At 40.2% G+C, this 14,001-nt stretch overlaps 1 protein-coding gene across 3 annotated transcripts in view; it reads right to left on the bottom strand.

Moving 5' to 3' along the window:
- Positions 1 to 14,001, bottom strand: part of MYLK (myosin light chain kinase) — a 225,921-nt gene that overhangs the window by 65,114 nt on the left and 146,806 nt on the right. For all 3 annotated transcript variants that reach the window (XM_075710329.1, XM_075710327.1, XM_075710326.1), the window contains exons 15-16: positions 11,150 to 11,230; positions 9,901 to 10,790 (exon numbers count right to left, since the gene is read on the bottom strand). In XM_075710329.1, coding sequence (XP_075566444.1) covers positions 9,901 to 10,790; positions 11,150 to 11,230 — 971 coding nt within the window. The remainder of the gene's footprint in view (positions 1 to 9,900; positions 10,791 to 11,149; positions 11,231 to 14,001) is intronic.

Genomic DNA, 14,001 nt, shown 5'->3' with positions numbered 1-14,001 from the left:
GATTCAGCCTTATCTCTAGCACTCCCATGAGCATCCACATGTGAAAGTAGAACTTCAGCTTAGTGCCCAAGTTTAAAAATGACACTGAGAGCCATTTTCTTCTTGCTTTAATTACTCAGAGAACAAGCATCTGATATTGTAAAACATCTGTTAGAAAGTCCAATATATGAGTGGCAATCAAATTTGTCACTGCAACAAATCCATTTCTTTTCAAGCAAAAAAGCAAAATTTTACTTCATTGGGTTTGAAGAAACAGGATGCGACATAAGCTCTGTAGTTTCCAAGGGAAGCTTGGTATGACCCAAGGGAAATACATTTCCTCTTAAAAAACAAAACTCTGTGAACCAAAACAGAAGCTTTTCCCAGTAGTTGGGGGATGAGGAAGGAGAACTGTGGTTTACCTAATCCCTTACATTCACTTGCATTGCTTAGAACAACGAAGTACTTTGCTCCGTGGGGAGAATCCCAATTAAAACACTCCAGACTTTCCCCTTCCAAATACCCCTTGTTAAGTGAGGGTGAGATGTGGACTGACTTTCTCCTTCCTCACTGGAAAGCCTGGCCTGTCCCCTAAGCACAGCCTGAGACATCGTGCACTTCCACCCATTGCTGTTAGCTTGTCCAGAATGCCTCCACCCTCCACTTATTTCAGCTGCAGTAATACCTTCCCCCCCTCCTCCATTTACCTTTCTCACAGTCTCTACTAATTGATGGCAAGATTGGATAGATGATCTTTTTTAGACATTTCCCCTGTGTCCTGAGAGATAAGGAAATTTCCCAGCATCTCTTGCCACCTTTCTCTCTATGTTAACTGGAGGCAGCCTTCTGCCTTCCAGAGTGCCTGATCCCAGGCTCCCCATCAAATATATCCCTTGTGATGTGGGCAATGGCACAGACACAGGTGACACTGGTCCTTGAAAGGTACTTAAAAAGAACACCCCTCTATCAGAAGAACTTTGAGAGTTTACTGGCTCTCCTTGGAGACTAGACCTCAGTTATAACATGACAATTATGCTTTTGGCATTCAGATTTTCCCTCATTGTAAAACTGGATGTTATTATTCAAGCCAAATCATATAAAAAACTTTGAAATGGTTCCCCACAAATTTGGTTTGCCCAGACACACACAAGGGTTAGAAGAAAATAAATTTTTCCCACCTCCTCATCCTGCACAAAATCAAGAAGCTCTAAATAATGACAATTTTCTCCCTGAGAAACAATGTGAAAACTATCTCAGAAGAGAACTGACCCCTCACTCACATGTGTTGTGCTCAGCCAACCACAGGGTGAAAAGAAAAGCCACGTGCCTTCCCTGAGGCAACTCATCTCCATGGGTCAGGCTGAGCCAAAAATGTCAGAAGCCGCAGTTCCATTCCAAATGGAGGAGGGACACTAGACAAGTATTCTTGTAGGCGTCTAGCAAATATAAGTTCACGTGTCTCTGCTGTTTAAAGAGACAACTTGGAGAGCAAGCCAAAGATAACTTCCAGTCTAAGAATTTGTATAAGTCTATATAACATGATTAGAAAAGATCACACATCAGAACCTAAAAATGCTATTGCAAAAGAACATAAACTATGGAACAGAGGCACATACATATGAAGGAGATCTGTGGCCACCTTACTGCAGGGAAGGAGTCTGGCTGGTAAGGATAACTGGATCATTAAGGGACTGGAACAAAGCAGCATTTACTTTAGTTTTTGCTGGAGTTTTCTACCTATGCAAAAGCCCTTCCTCACCTGCATACTAATCGTCAGCTCACTGAAGACTAATGTGACATAGGGTCATTCCTCATAAACTGTTGCAGTGTTGTCCATACAGCATACTACAGCCATATAAGTTAACACCTTATGAGAAACACTTCCTTATACAGCATATACAAACAGAAACATCCCACCCTAACAATAAGTCATTCCCCACACTAATACTAAAATCTAGAAGCAAATCCTAGGGTTTTCTCATGACAATCCCTGACTTGCCATGTGCACTCAGTGCTCTGTTAGTTTTGCTTTTAGAATCTAGCCCTGGCCAGGCTGCATCTGATCAAAGCTGCATTTGGCTAATTCCACTGGAAGCAGAGTCCTCATGAAATAATGTCAGTTTTACTCATTCCAAAAGAATATTTATATGTGTTGAATTTTAATTAAGTTATTTTGTGAGGAGGAGGAGAAGGAAATCTGTTTTTTCAAGGGCTGCATCCTTTTTCTCCTGAATTCCACCCCTCCTGCAGCAATAACGTGTATCCTATTTCCCTCTGCTTCTCCATACTCCCCAGCAACTACACTGGAACAGCACATACAAGGTACAGGGGTATTGCTGGGCTTCTTGCTACCACCAGATGGAATGCTGGTATTCTGCCCTCAGTGGAGGAGTGAAGGGGAAATGAGATAATTTGGGTTGTTCTCCTTTATTTAGCCACTAGCTTTCCTGAAACTGCGGATTGCTAGGACTTAGTGTGAAATAGCCAGTGGTTCAAAAACGTATTAGCCAGGCTGGGTCAGGAATGTAAGGGGAGCCTGAGAGAGCACATGGCTGTAGAAACCTAATTTTCTTAGAAAACCAGGGAAAAAAAAACCCCAAACAAATGGCAAAACTTGATGAGATTTCATAAGGACAGGAAACTCCCCAATAGGTCTATGTTCTGTGATCTAGAGCTACAGTCAATTCCCGGGGCTAGAAGGCCAAATGTCTTTCAACGAAGTATTTGGTATTTCCTCTGCAAAAATCCTTCATGACCTGAAACAAGCTTATTTTCTCATAGCTGCAAGAAAGCCCAGACTGGTTACTCCAGTTGGGTATTCTGAATCCTGGCACTTCACAAATCCCAGTCAACTAAAAGAATTTGCTATCAATTTTGTCCCCCCATCCATCTCCTTTTCTTTTTTTAGGAACCAGCCCACGGACAGTCTTTAAAACACTGTCACAAGGGGCAGGATTGGAGTAAACATGAATACTGGGATCTTCCACTTAGACATCAGAACTGGTGCAGCTCTAGAAAAGAACTTAACAGCCACAGAAGCTGACAGTTCACTGGAGGCTCTAGTTTAGATACACAAAGCCTTTCCCTTGCATTTTGAGCTATTAAAGGATTTTCTGACTTACTCAAAAATAGCGCAAGCCAGTTTAAAATACCTCTAGGCTTCTGCATTCTTTCCATGAAACTCCACAGAAAGTCAACTTCAGATATAAAACAAATACACAAACCAACAAAAACCAGCTCCTGAGTCTAATTCCCCACACTGGCATCTAGCTGGCCAACCTCCTGACTCCTATCTGTGATGCAGACTGAAGTTTATGTCTTTCTCATTTGTATCCCATGGGATAAAAAAGTACTATGGAGTATTTAGGCAATATTAATAAATACTAGGTCATGAGAAATTGTGCCTAGGAGTCATAACAAATTTGTTAAAGAGCTCATTGGCGCACTGGTGTTATTTTTCTATAAATCACAAATTGTCTGGGAAAGTGTGAATATATGCTAGTGTCACAGTCATGTTTAAAAATGGCAAGTGGGTTGACCTGGAAAATATTGACTACAGTTACAATGACAACAGGCAAAGTAATGAAAAAACACATGAGTTTCAGAGAAGAAAAAAGGTCAAATTTAATTATTGCTAATTGACAGAGTTTTAAGGAAAACAATGTAAGAAACTTACTTTCATTATTCATGAGATTACACATTTAACTGGCAAATGTATCTGTGTAAAGGTAGTTTTCTTAGTCTTTACTGGAATATTTGTGTTATCTCACATTATTCTGTTTGCTACTAATGTTACATTACTGTATTAATGACATTCATGTTAGGAAGAGTTAGAGCTGCCAAAATAAAGACCTCATGAAGAAGGTGACAATAGGAAATCATCACTTGGTATGTTTCCAGTGGATTTCCTCTGTGATCAGACTAGGTCCAAAGTTATTAAATATTTTAATCTGTGATGTAGAAGTATTCATAAATTAATGCTGATAAACTTAAAGATGATAGAAAGAATGTTGGAAAGGGAAAAGACAGAAAGAGAGAGAAAACAGGGCAGTCCTCATAAACAATCTCATTTACTTGTTAAGCTGAATCCTATTCCCTCAAAGAAAACGGGCTTAAGACAGTGAAATGACAAGCATCCACTGACAGCAAGGGATGCTCTATTTTCAGAAGGTTTAAAAGTTTAATACAGAAGTAACAAACATGAGCTCCATGGTGTTGTGAGGTAGAAAGAGGACCAATGACCTCCAGTAAGCACAGCAATAGGAAGGTGACCTCCATCTCACTGATGCTGATACTGATGCATGGTTCTGCTGCCTGTTTTCTAAATACAATAATAAACCAACAAACGGCAACTGAAGAGGGGGTATTAAAAAGAAAAACAAAACAAAACAACCCCAAGCCTCCAAGGGCAGGATAAAGTGCAGTATGGAGAGAAAGTTAGTAAGAGCTTGACTTGTCAGGTTTCGAAAAATGAGAGAGAGAGAGGTATCTTGATTACAGATTCAAAACCATTCCATCAAGTACAAACAGGCTCTTCAGCTTAGCAGAGAAAGGAAACAAGTGTATGGAAGAAGAAACCAGATAAACTAAAATTTGAAATCAGACATTGCTTTGTTTCTTTTGAAAACAAAACACTTACAAGAACATTGCAATAAATTACCAGCATTTTTATATTTTATATATATTTTTATATATGTAATTATAGATTACCAGTGATTATAGCAAATGTCTCTCTTTTGCTATATTTAAACCTACACTACATGCCTTTCTGGCAGAAGGAAGATTCAGACAAAGATGGCAGTACAGAGGGAAATCTTGTGGCATGTGACAAACATGGAGTTGTGTCAGAACTGATATTCAGATGATCTCCCTACCTTAAACTTGCTGAAGAAGCTTTTTTTGAGCTGCAGAATCCATCTACTTTCAGCAGTACATAGACTTGTGTTCATTACACACCAAACTCTTGCTCAAAGTTAATTAAAAAGAAATCAAAAAAGTCACGGCAGATCCTAGTTAGACTGACAGACACAGATTTGCACAACTGATAGGAAGATTTAGGAGTTATGTTAAGTCACAAGAAAGTTGTTAAGGCATTATTGCTAACGAGATTACCAATTCTACATGCTGCCAAGATTCTTAGAAGAAAGAAATGCCGTCTTGCACAAAGCAGTACAAACTCTGGGCATTTTCTAAGCTACCTGAGCCTATATTAAGTAGTTCTTCTTCAATCTATATAGTCACATGGTACTAAACCTAGCCAAAAAAGGCAGAGCAACCTGATTTAAAAGATGGCAAGTTTGCCAGTTTTGATTTATATTCACTGTGCACCTCAGTTCTCCAGTCTAGTAAGGATGCCAGCTTCCAAACGCGTTTCACTGTTGCCTCCTAGAACAATTTCTGTAACCATGCAAAAATTTTCTATCTGGATTTTCTACCCCAGAGCGAGTCACATAGCAGGATGCTAGCACAGAGCACTGCTGTGCCAAGTACTATACAAATGTAAAACAAAATGGTTCCTGCTCTAAAGAGTTCACCGTGTGAGGAGCTTGTTCTACTCAGTCCTTATATGTCTAACTCCACTGTAATGTCTGCTAGAGCCTTAAAAACATTTTTCCAAACGAAAAGCCTCCTGTAACTTCAAACAAAGAACTCTCTCATACTAAAATCCACTGCCTGTTAACTCTACTCCATCTAACCTGCCCATATAAATGCATAATGCTCTAATTTATGAGTACCCTCTTTTGTTTGTTTCCTACGGTTACCATTTATTTTGAAACTTCACACGCAAAACCCACATTAATATCTATCCCAGGAATGTAGATAACCACACTCGGACAAGTGTTTAAAAGAAGAAAAATATTAAATCAAACCATTATTAAACTCCTTCCAGGTCAGACATGTTTGTAAAAGAAAAATGGTGTAAGAGCTCACTTTGTCATAAGAACGATACTTTAAGCAACAAATCGCTCATGCCAATCAACTGACAGAATACTGTTTGGGGAATTATTAAAAGAAATGGAGAAACAAGTATTGATGTTCACGATTTCAAAGGGAAACAAAACAATATTAATAGTTGACACGTAAAATGGAAGGAGTTAGATTGATCTTCAATATGTTGTGATTGTGACATTTAGTACAATGCTGCACAGATTCTGACTTCTAATTGCTAATGTAAACTTAACCCTGGTATAATAGAATATACTGCAAGCCCTAGATTAAGTACTGGAATACAGCACAAATACTGCATAAATATGCCTTAAGATGAAGGTCTGTTTTGGAGCAGGATTTAATTTTTCCTTTGCCAAAGACCTTACCAATCAGTGATTATTCTGATCCTGGTGTTTGAATTTGGGCTTCTCTGATGGTACAGAAGTGGGGTTAACACCCCCCCTTTTCTTGTACACTAATGGCTAAACTGCCTTGGACAGAGCAATGTAGTGTTAGCCTCTTCAAACACAGAGGAGACATGTGAATAGAGTTGTTTCTAGCACGTAAATGGCCTCACTGTCAGCTAGGACAAATATGCCAAGGAAAGTTACTTTCAGTGAGTGACTACATAAAGGGACCAGTTAGTTTGCCTATGCTGTGAACTTGTTACACAGAAATATACATGTAAGGCTGACCTTCCTGGCCAAATATGCCACTTCTTTTATCAGCTGGGCATGTTCCTGAAACCAGATTTTATGTATTTGTCTTTGCAATACATTTGGCACCAGGAGATCAACAAACTGCTATCTCTTTTTGCTTTCTGGCAATGATGGAGAGGGTTAATTTAATTTCCAAAAGACAAATGCATGGCATTCTGCAGGTTCATGTGTTACTTACATTGAACAGTTTGCAGGCTAGTGGCCCATACTAACTAAGATGGGCTTATAGTATGGTAAGAAGCAGACAGACATGTCTCACTCTAGACAGAGGATTTGCCAGTGTCCAGCTCACTAAGAACAAGTTGTTCTTCTGTGAGACACCTCTGATAAATTTTCTATATGCGAGAACCAGTGGTCACCACCAAACATCACGACAGCACAAAACCAGTTGGTGAAATAGCCAAGAATAGACCCAGTCTATCCACTTCCATAGTGGATTTTGTTGCTGAACACAAGAGGAGCAAGGTCATACTGAAGAAATAAAAAATGGCTTTGCAAGATCTAAGCCCATTAATGTGAGCTAGGTCCATTTGCTCTAAATTCCTCTCCTTCCCCACAGACTCAACCTTCTTTCAGCTGAGAATGATTCTAGGGGATTATCTCCAGAGCCTATTAAATGCTGCTCCAAGATTGGCCAAAGGCACTGCTGCTGAAGGACATGACACCTGTGGGCGTGACAAAGCTGCCTTTTCAGCATTTGGGGCAAAAGATGGAATCTGGGATGTTGTCATTGGGTGGCTGAGTATTGCATCCAGTTTTATTGTTGCTCTCTATGTTTAAAGCCACTCAAAACACTTGATGTGAGACTAATCCATAGTTTATTGAACAGTATTTCCTGATATTCATCCTGAATTTGTTATTTCTCAATTCTAGTCTGTAGTTTTAATTATTCCTTCTCCTCCCTTGGTTCCTTCAACTATTTATGTGTTCCTAATTAGGGGAAAAGAGAATAATCAATCTCTAAGAAAACTAGAACTTACTTAAAGTAAGTATCATGCATACCTAGTTAATTACTTAACAGTTGGCATGAAAGCATCTCACAGTGGGAGAGCAGCAACACATTATTCACCAAGTGCCAAAGCTAGCAGGTACTGTCAGGACAAAACCTAAATTGACCATTATGCAATGCATCCCCTCAGTGTACCAGAGGGTATGTAATAGGGTTAAAAAAAAAGATAGTTCTAATCCTCATTCCATTTCTTTCCATTAAAGGAAAAAAACTATAGCATTTACTTCCCTGTGTAATAGTTCTTTCTAAGATCCTCTGCAAATAGGTGCAAAAGAAAGCATAACTTTGAAGTACCAATAATACTGACTACCTAAGCATGATACTAGTGTAATAATGCAGGTACAACTCAAACATAAGAACAGCTTCTTCACTCTCTGCAAGAAGCTGTCCTGAAACAGTGGATTCTTTACCCAGTGGTGACCTTTGTTCCTTACCTCAATGGAAAGGACTGCTAAGTCCTTTAAGTGTGACAAAATGCCAGCTCTGGGGTGTTATGACCAAGACTGTCACCTAGCCCAGACAAACTGGATGGGATAAGTCACATGCCCTGCTCAGGCAGGTGGTAAAGCATTTCTGCACATGAGGATCACTTCACTGTAAACACAACTACACTGGATCTTCAGCTCCACAGTACCATTTTATAAAGTGAATATGAGCTAGGGGATTGTAACAGTCAATTACGCAGATTATTTCAGTCAAGAAAACAGTTTTCTGCAGCACTACAACACTAAAGCTTTGGGACTTCAGGAGGCTCCACCATAGCTCAGAAGCTTTGATACAGAGGTGCTGTCTATCTGATGTACTTTTAAGAGACACGAAACTTTGAGATGCATAATTTTTCACTCTGAGCAACTCCAAGAAAACCCTTGAAATCTTGCTTCCAGTGTAAGGCTGATTAAATTGCAGTCTCCCACCTTCCTGATCCCATCAGTGCTTTTAACAAGGATGGCATTTCCACCAGTCAACTTTTCCTCATGTACGTGACAGTTACCCCTACTCTATACAGTCCCCTCTGGTGAAAATCATCATGTACTCATAAATAAAATTTTTATGCTACTTCAGACATATGCCAGACGCAACGCACCTGCTACCATCTCCCCCTCTCCACCTACTTGCTTTGGTATCCCCTTAATGTATTACTCGGGTACGTTTTTTCCCCCACCCTATCTGAAGGCCGTGTTGTTTCTGACTGCATCCACTTTAAAGGAATACTCATGCTTCGGTGCTTGGAACACTGCACAAGGATTCACTTGTTGTGGTGAACCATTGTGCATATTCATTTGGTTCTCGTTTAATAACACTGAAAATAGTCTGGATTAAATGAAGAAAGATTCACAATTAAAAGTGCAGACAGCTGTGTCAAGCTATAATTCTTACTGTGAACATGAACTTTTTTATTACAGTGTGCAGGACAGTGTCATTCTCCATATAATTCCCTGTGTTTTATGAAACAAATATGAAGTAAAGAACTTTTTTCTTATTATCAGTTATCCACCCTATTTTTGTCCCAAGGAAAATATATTTTATCTAGATACAGTATTAACTTTCATACAAAACCAGTCTAGTAGGTTTGATTATCCAGAATGTGGAATATAAAGAAATCACTCAATTTGACAAGAGTAAGTGTTCTGTCTGAGGACTTTTACTAAAGTCTGTACTGTTTTGAAATTGGTTAAAAGTCATCGGGCCAGTGGGGTTCAAATATTTCGATGTCTGTAAAGACAACAGAAGCATCTGTGGTGGGGCATTAAATACATTGGAAATCAATTCTCAACTCTGATCTTATCTATGGAACCTGAAGTTGTAGTAATTTCTTCTATAACACAACCCCTCTTTGCTTCTGCATTTCTTATTGCAATAAAAAGCCTGAAATATTAAACATACAGAAGAATTAAATTAGATTGTAAACCAGCAATAATATTATTCTGTTTTCAATGTTCTAAATCCTTAAAGTTCAGCTTAAATAAACGTCATGCACCAGCTCCTTAAACAGCATTAGCAATGTAAACAGCATTTAAAAATGCAAGAAGTTCAACTTTATAAAAAGTACATCTGCAGGCTGTTAAAGGAAAACCTGCAAGAAATGTCAAACAATACTGTTCCTTGTGTACTCCACTGAAATAACAAGAAAGTTGCATCTGGAAACAGTTACTGGCACAGGACTTAAATAAAGCATTGCGTTACCTTTAATGAACTAAATATTATTAATCAAGAGCTGGATAAAATAATGTGCCAGCCAGCTGGCTTGTAATTCATTTAGTTTACCTTCTCGGGAGATGACAATGGACTTTGATGATTTGATAGTTTTGCTGTCTAGAGTCCAGGTGACAGCTGCAGGGGGATCAGAGGAAATCCGACATTGTAAGACCAATTTTTCACCATCTACTACTTGAGCATCCTGAAGCTTCTCTGCAAAGGAGGGTGCTGTTCCTTTGCTTGCTGGTGGTTTGCTTGCAGTGGCTTTGTTTTCAGCTTTTTTCCCAATTATTCCGCCATCCACCACTGCGCACCCATGTTCACAGTTTCTGTCATTCTTCTCTTCTTTTTTCACTGTTGGTTTGGCAACAGGGGCTTGAGAATTGGGAGTCACATTCTGGGCTTCAGAATTGGTGCGGGCATTTGGTGCTGGGGTGCTAGCGCTTCCATTCTCTGCAGGTGTTTTTTTCTTTGAGCCTAGCACAGATCTGAAATCTGTAATGGCTGGTTTAGGAGGTGGCACCTTCTCTGGCAATGGGGTTTTTGGGGTGCCTTTCTTGGCCAGCACAGAGCGGAAGTCCACCTGCTGAGGAGCATGAACTTTCCTTTCCTCCTCTGACAAGGTCTTGGGTTTGACCTGCCGCTGCAGGTTTGCTCGGAAGTCCATTTGCTCAGCTGGGATTTCTTTCAGTTCCTCCTCAGAAAAACTTTTGGTGCTGACTTTCTTGCCTAAAATGTCACGGAAATCAAGTTGCTCAGCTTCCTGCTGCCTCAGGCTCTCCTCTGTGTGTTCCCGAGTTTCCACTCGCCTCTTCAGAACACCTCGGACGTCTTCCTGTTCTTCCTCAGCTGCTCTGGTTTCACTGCCGTTCTTTTTGAAGCCACTTGTTCTACCAAATGTTAGTTTACCATGAACTCCACCATCTCTTCGCTCTCCAGAGCTGGCTGATTCCCTCCCACTATGATCCCAAAAAGAAAAGAAAGAGAGAGCCAGGAAAGGGGCTGGTTTAAAAATGTCAGGGAGCAATCTTAGAGCAGGAACAAAATGTGTTTATAGAAGGGGAGGTTGATTAGAGGAGCACACTCCATTAGTTTACTTCATCAATGATGACTTCAGGAGCCTTATAAGGGCACAAACAAAAAAGATCTTCTCTACTCTGGCTTGGTACAATGTACTTAGCCTGTGTGATGAAAACAATTTGTTGGGTCACATTTGGGGATTAGGTTGAACAGCAGCCAGCCTGGGTCTGTAAGGGCAGGGAATTAACGGAGCAAAAAATAGAACCCACCCATGCAAGTCCCTGGGAAAAATACTCACTCTCTGAGCATTTCTGCTCTGGAAGCTGAACTCTCCCGCAGCATCAGAGACACCTGGCAGCTGCATTCTCCAACTTGGTTCCTGAAATATTTAAGTGAAATCAGAAAAGCAGAGGTTTCTCCCTCCAGAACTGTAACTTGCCTGAGCTAAGGGATTGTGTGTTGCAGTAAAGTAGCTCAAACCCAGTGTGGCATTCTCCTTTCCTATGCCCAGCATTGTGGTGGTTGACTGAGTGGATTTGGTCCCCTTATATTTGGAGCCAAGTTATCTCAAATAGCTTTTACTGATCTGTTGCTGTCTACACTGGGAACAACACACTCCCTGAACAAAAATCAAAGCAATTTACAGAATGAAACAGCTGCAAACAAACAGGCTAAAGGAAAATAAATACAAAAGCTGGAAAATCAAGGCAGAGGAAGGGGCTATTTTGCAAAGTTGAAAATCTTTCCAACTCTCCCTACTGTTTATTTATTCAAACCCAAGCTCTTAAGTATTCTAATGTTAAGATATTAAAAGCAGGGTCTCATTTCCTTCCCTCCCCCCCGGCCCAACCAATCAGCAAAACCCATCTACAAGGATTGCTCCAGCCTGTACATGTTTATATTAAAAAACATTAAAGTGTCACCATATATGGTGCTGAGTACTTATTCTTCCTTTTGCAGAGGAATACCATGGATGCCTTCTGGAAAGGGCTCCCATTAAAGAATTCATTTAAAGTGCTCCCCCCCACCCCCGCTGCTCCCTCCCTCCCTCCTGCAGATATATATCATTCTTCTAGCCCCAAACGGCTCTTCTCCACTTAACACAGGAGATGCCAAAAGCAAAATTTGACTCCCCCAGGGCAGCAGTTGTGTAACTGTTGCCACCACTCCCCTGAATTGCTATTAAAAAAACAGACTTGAATTGATTAAGGACTAGAGATATGTTTTCTTAGTGAAAACACTTTCATCCTTCCCAGTTTAAGAATAAGCTTGTAAATGGACTACAAACTCCTGGATGATTTTTCTTTTTCAAATAAAAATAATTTTTGCTACTGAAAACGTTTCCTGGACATGAACAAAACACATGTGCACTGGGGGGAGGAAGGAAAAGAGAGGTGGGTTTTCCCAGCTGTGTTCTCCTTTCAAAAGACTTGCTACGTAAGAGCACCTTCAAGTACACATTGCCCTGAAGTTTAAAACACAGACTCAGGAGTGCCTTTTTGTTAGTTTGCCATAAACATATTGTCTGGCCTGTTTTTTAAATAGTGCATGGAAATACATTCCTAGATATGATTCTGTTTGGATGAAAAAACTATATTTTCACCCATTTGTAACTTGCAATGAAGTCACACAACAGGCAAGATCATTAACACAGATGCAGCACTAAGTTACGTCTGTGTAATAGCAATCAGTGCCATCACCTTTTCAGATGGATTTCCCTTGCTTTCTGTTGCTTTAGAAAATGAAACAGTGGATCAGCCTAATATGAAAATCAAGCCTTTAACACCAAGAAGAAATTGGTGGGGTTGACCGAAGTAACTGGATTGAAGTAAAGGCCCTGGTGGTAGGAACACATCTTACTTGACCTTAAGACCATTAACAACAAGGAGCCACGGAAACATTTTCAACACTTTATATCCAACAAGTCAGAATATGAACACGAGCAACTGTTATGAAGGCAATCCATAAGGACAGCACTGAAAGCCACAACCCTAATTTCCTTCAATACAAAAGACTAGAGAACATCTGAGTCCCAAACAGAAACTGCCCAAATGGCAGGAGAGGATCCAAGTCAATGCAGAGAGTATTTAACTCACTCCTGCACTGGAGACCTGCCATTCTTACTTCCTCTTATGTGTGACCTCCATTTAGAAGCAAGAGAAATAGAAAGAAGGAAAGACAAATGGAAAGGTAATTAGAAAGAATTGTACGTCACCTCTCCCAACATACTGATTGGCATCAAATGATGGCAGGAGTTTGCTGAACACCTGTTGTATTCACACAATGCATTTCAAACTGGCCCCTTTTGCCACTATTGAACCTCATGATTTTTTTTCCTGCTTCTCAGAAGCTTTTAAGAAAAGCAGACACACTCTGAAACTGCTCAAGTACTTTCTCATTCACCAGTGCTACAGAGCTGTTAGCAGGCTGTTGCTTTACCAGAAGATCCCCCCCTAAGTCTCCTAGAGCTCAATTACTCTTCCTTTAGGACTTAAACCCAATCCAAACCTGACAAAGTAGGAGAAGCCATGCAAGCTCAAGTATAGACAATTTACAGCATACATCAAATAGGGAGGCACCACTGCTCAGCTTCTGTCATGATTGTATGGTAAAAATATTTGCCCACGGGAATCATGTCACCGGTAGGAGATGTTAAAGTAACAGAGACAGCACTCTCCCAGGAGAGGATCTAGGGATACTGAATGTGGTCCTGATCCCTGTGAAGAATAATAGCATTTCTGCAGGACCCATTTCTGCAATGCATCTTTCCCTCTGCAAATTCTTCACACACGCAAAGAAGCAAATAAGGAAGGCAAAGTAAACCTCTCTAAACCGAGCTATTTTTCACAGGGTTTGGAAAATAAAGGAGGGGGTAAGAAAGCAGGAGAGCATTTTGTTCTTTCTATTTTTAAAACCTTGGGAAGCACTTGCAAATTATGGCAACAGTGGGACATAGAAGTACCTAGATGGAAAAATGATTCACAAGGTAGTTTTTTGATCCTAATTAGGATTTCTGATTCAAGTGAATGGCTGAAATCTAGATTGGTGGATACAAAGCTGGAGTCTGTGTCTGATTCATCATATCCCTGTTCAAAAGTGTAGCCTTCTCACAGCAAGTCCTGCTCCCAATGAAATCGAAGTGAGTTTTGT

The sequence above is a fragment of the Pelecanus crispus genome, chromosome 5, assembly GCF_030463565.1.
Source record: "Pelecanus crispus isolate bPelCri1 chromosome 5, bPelCri1.pri, whole genome shotgun sequence".
Classification (NCBI taxonomy): Eukaryota; Metazoa; Chordata; class Aves; order Pelecaniformes; family Pelecanidae; genus Pelecanus; species Pelecanus crispus.
The sequence above is the reverse complement of the archived record's forward strand: the minus strand, read 5'-3'. Positions and strand labels throughout refer to the sequence as shown.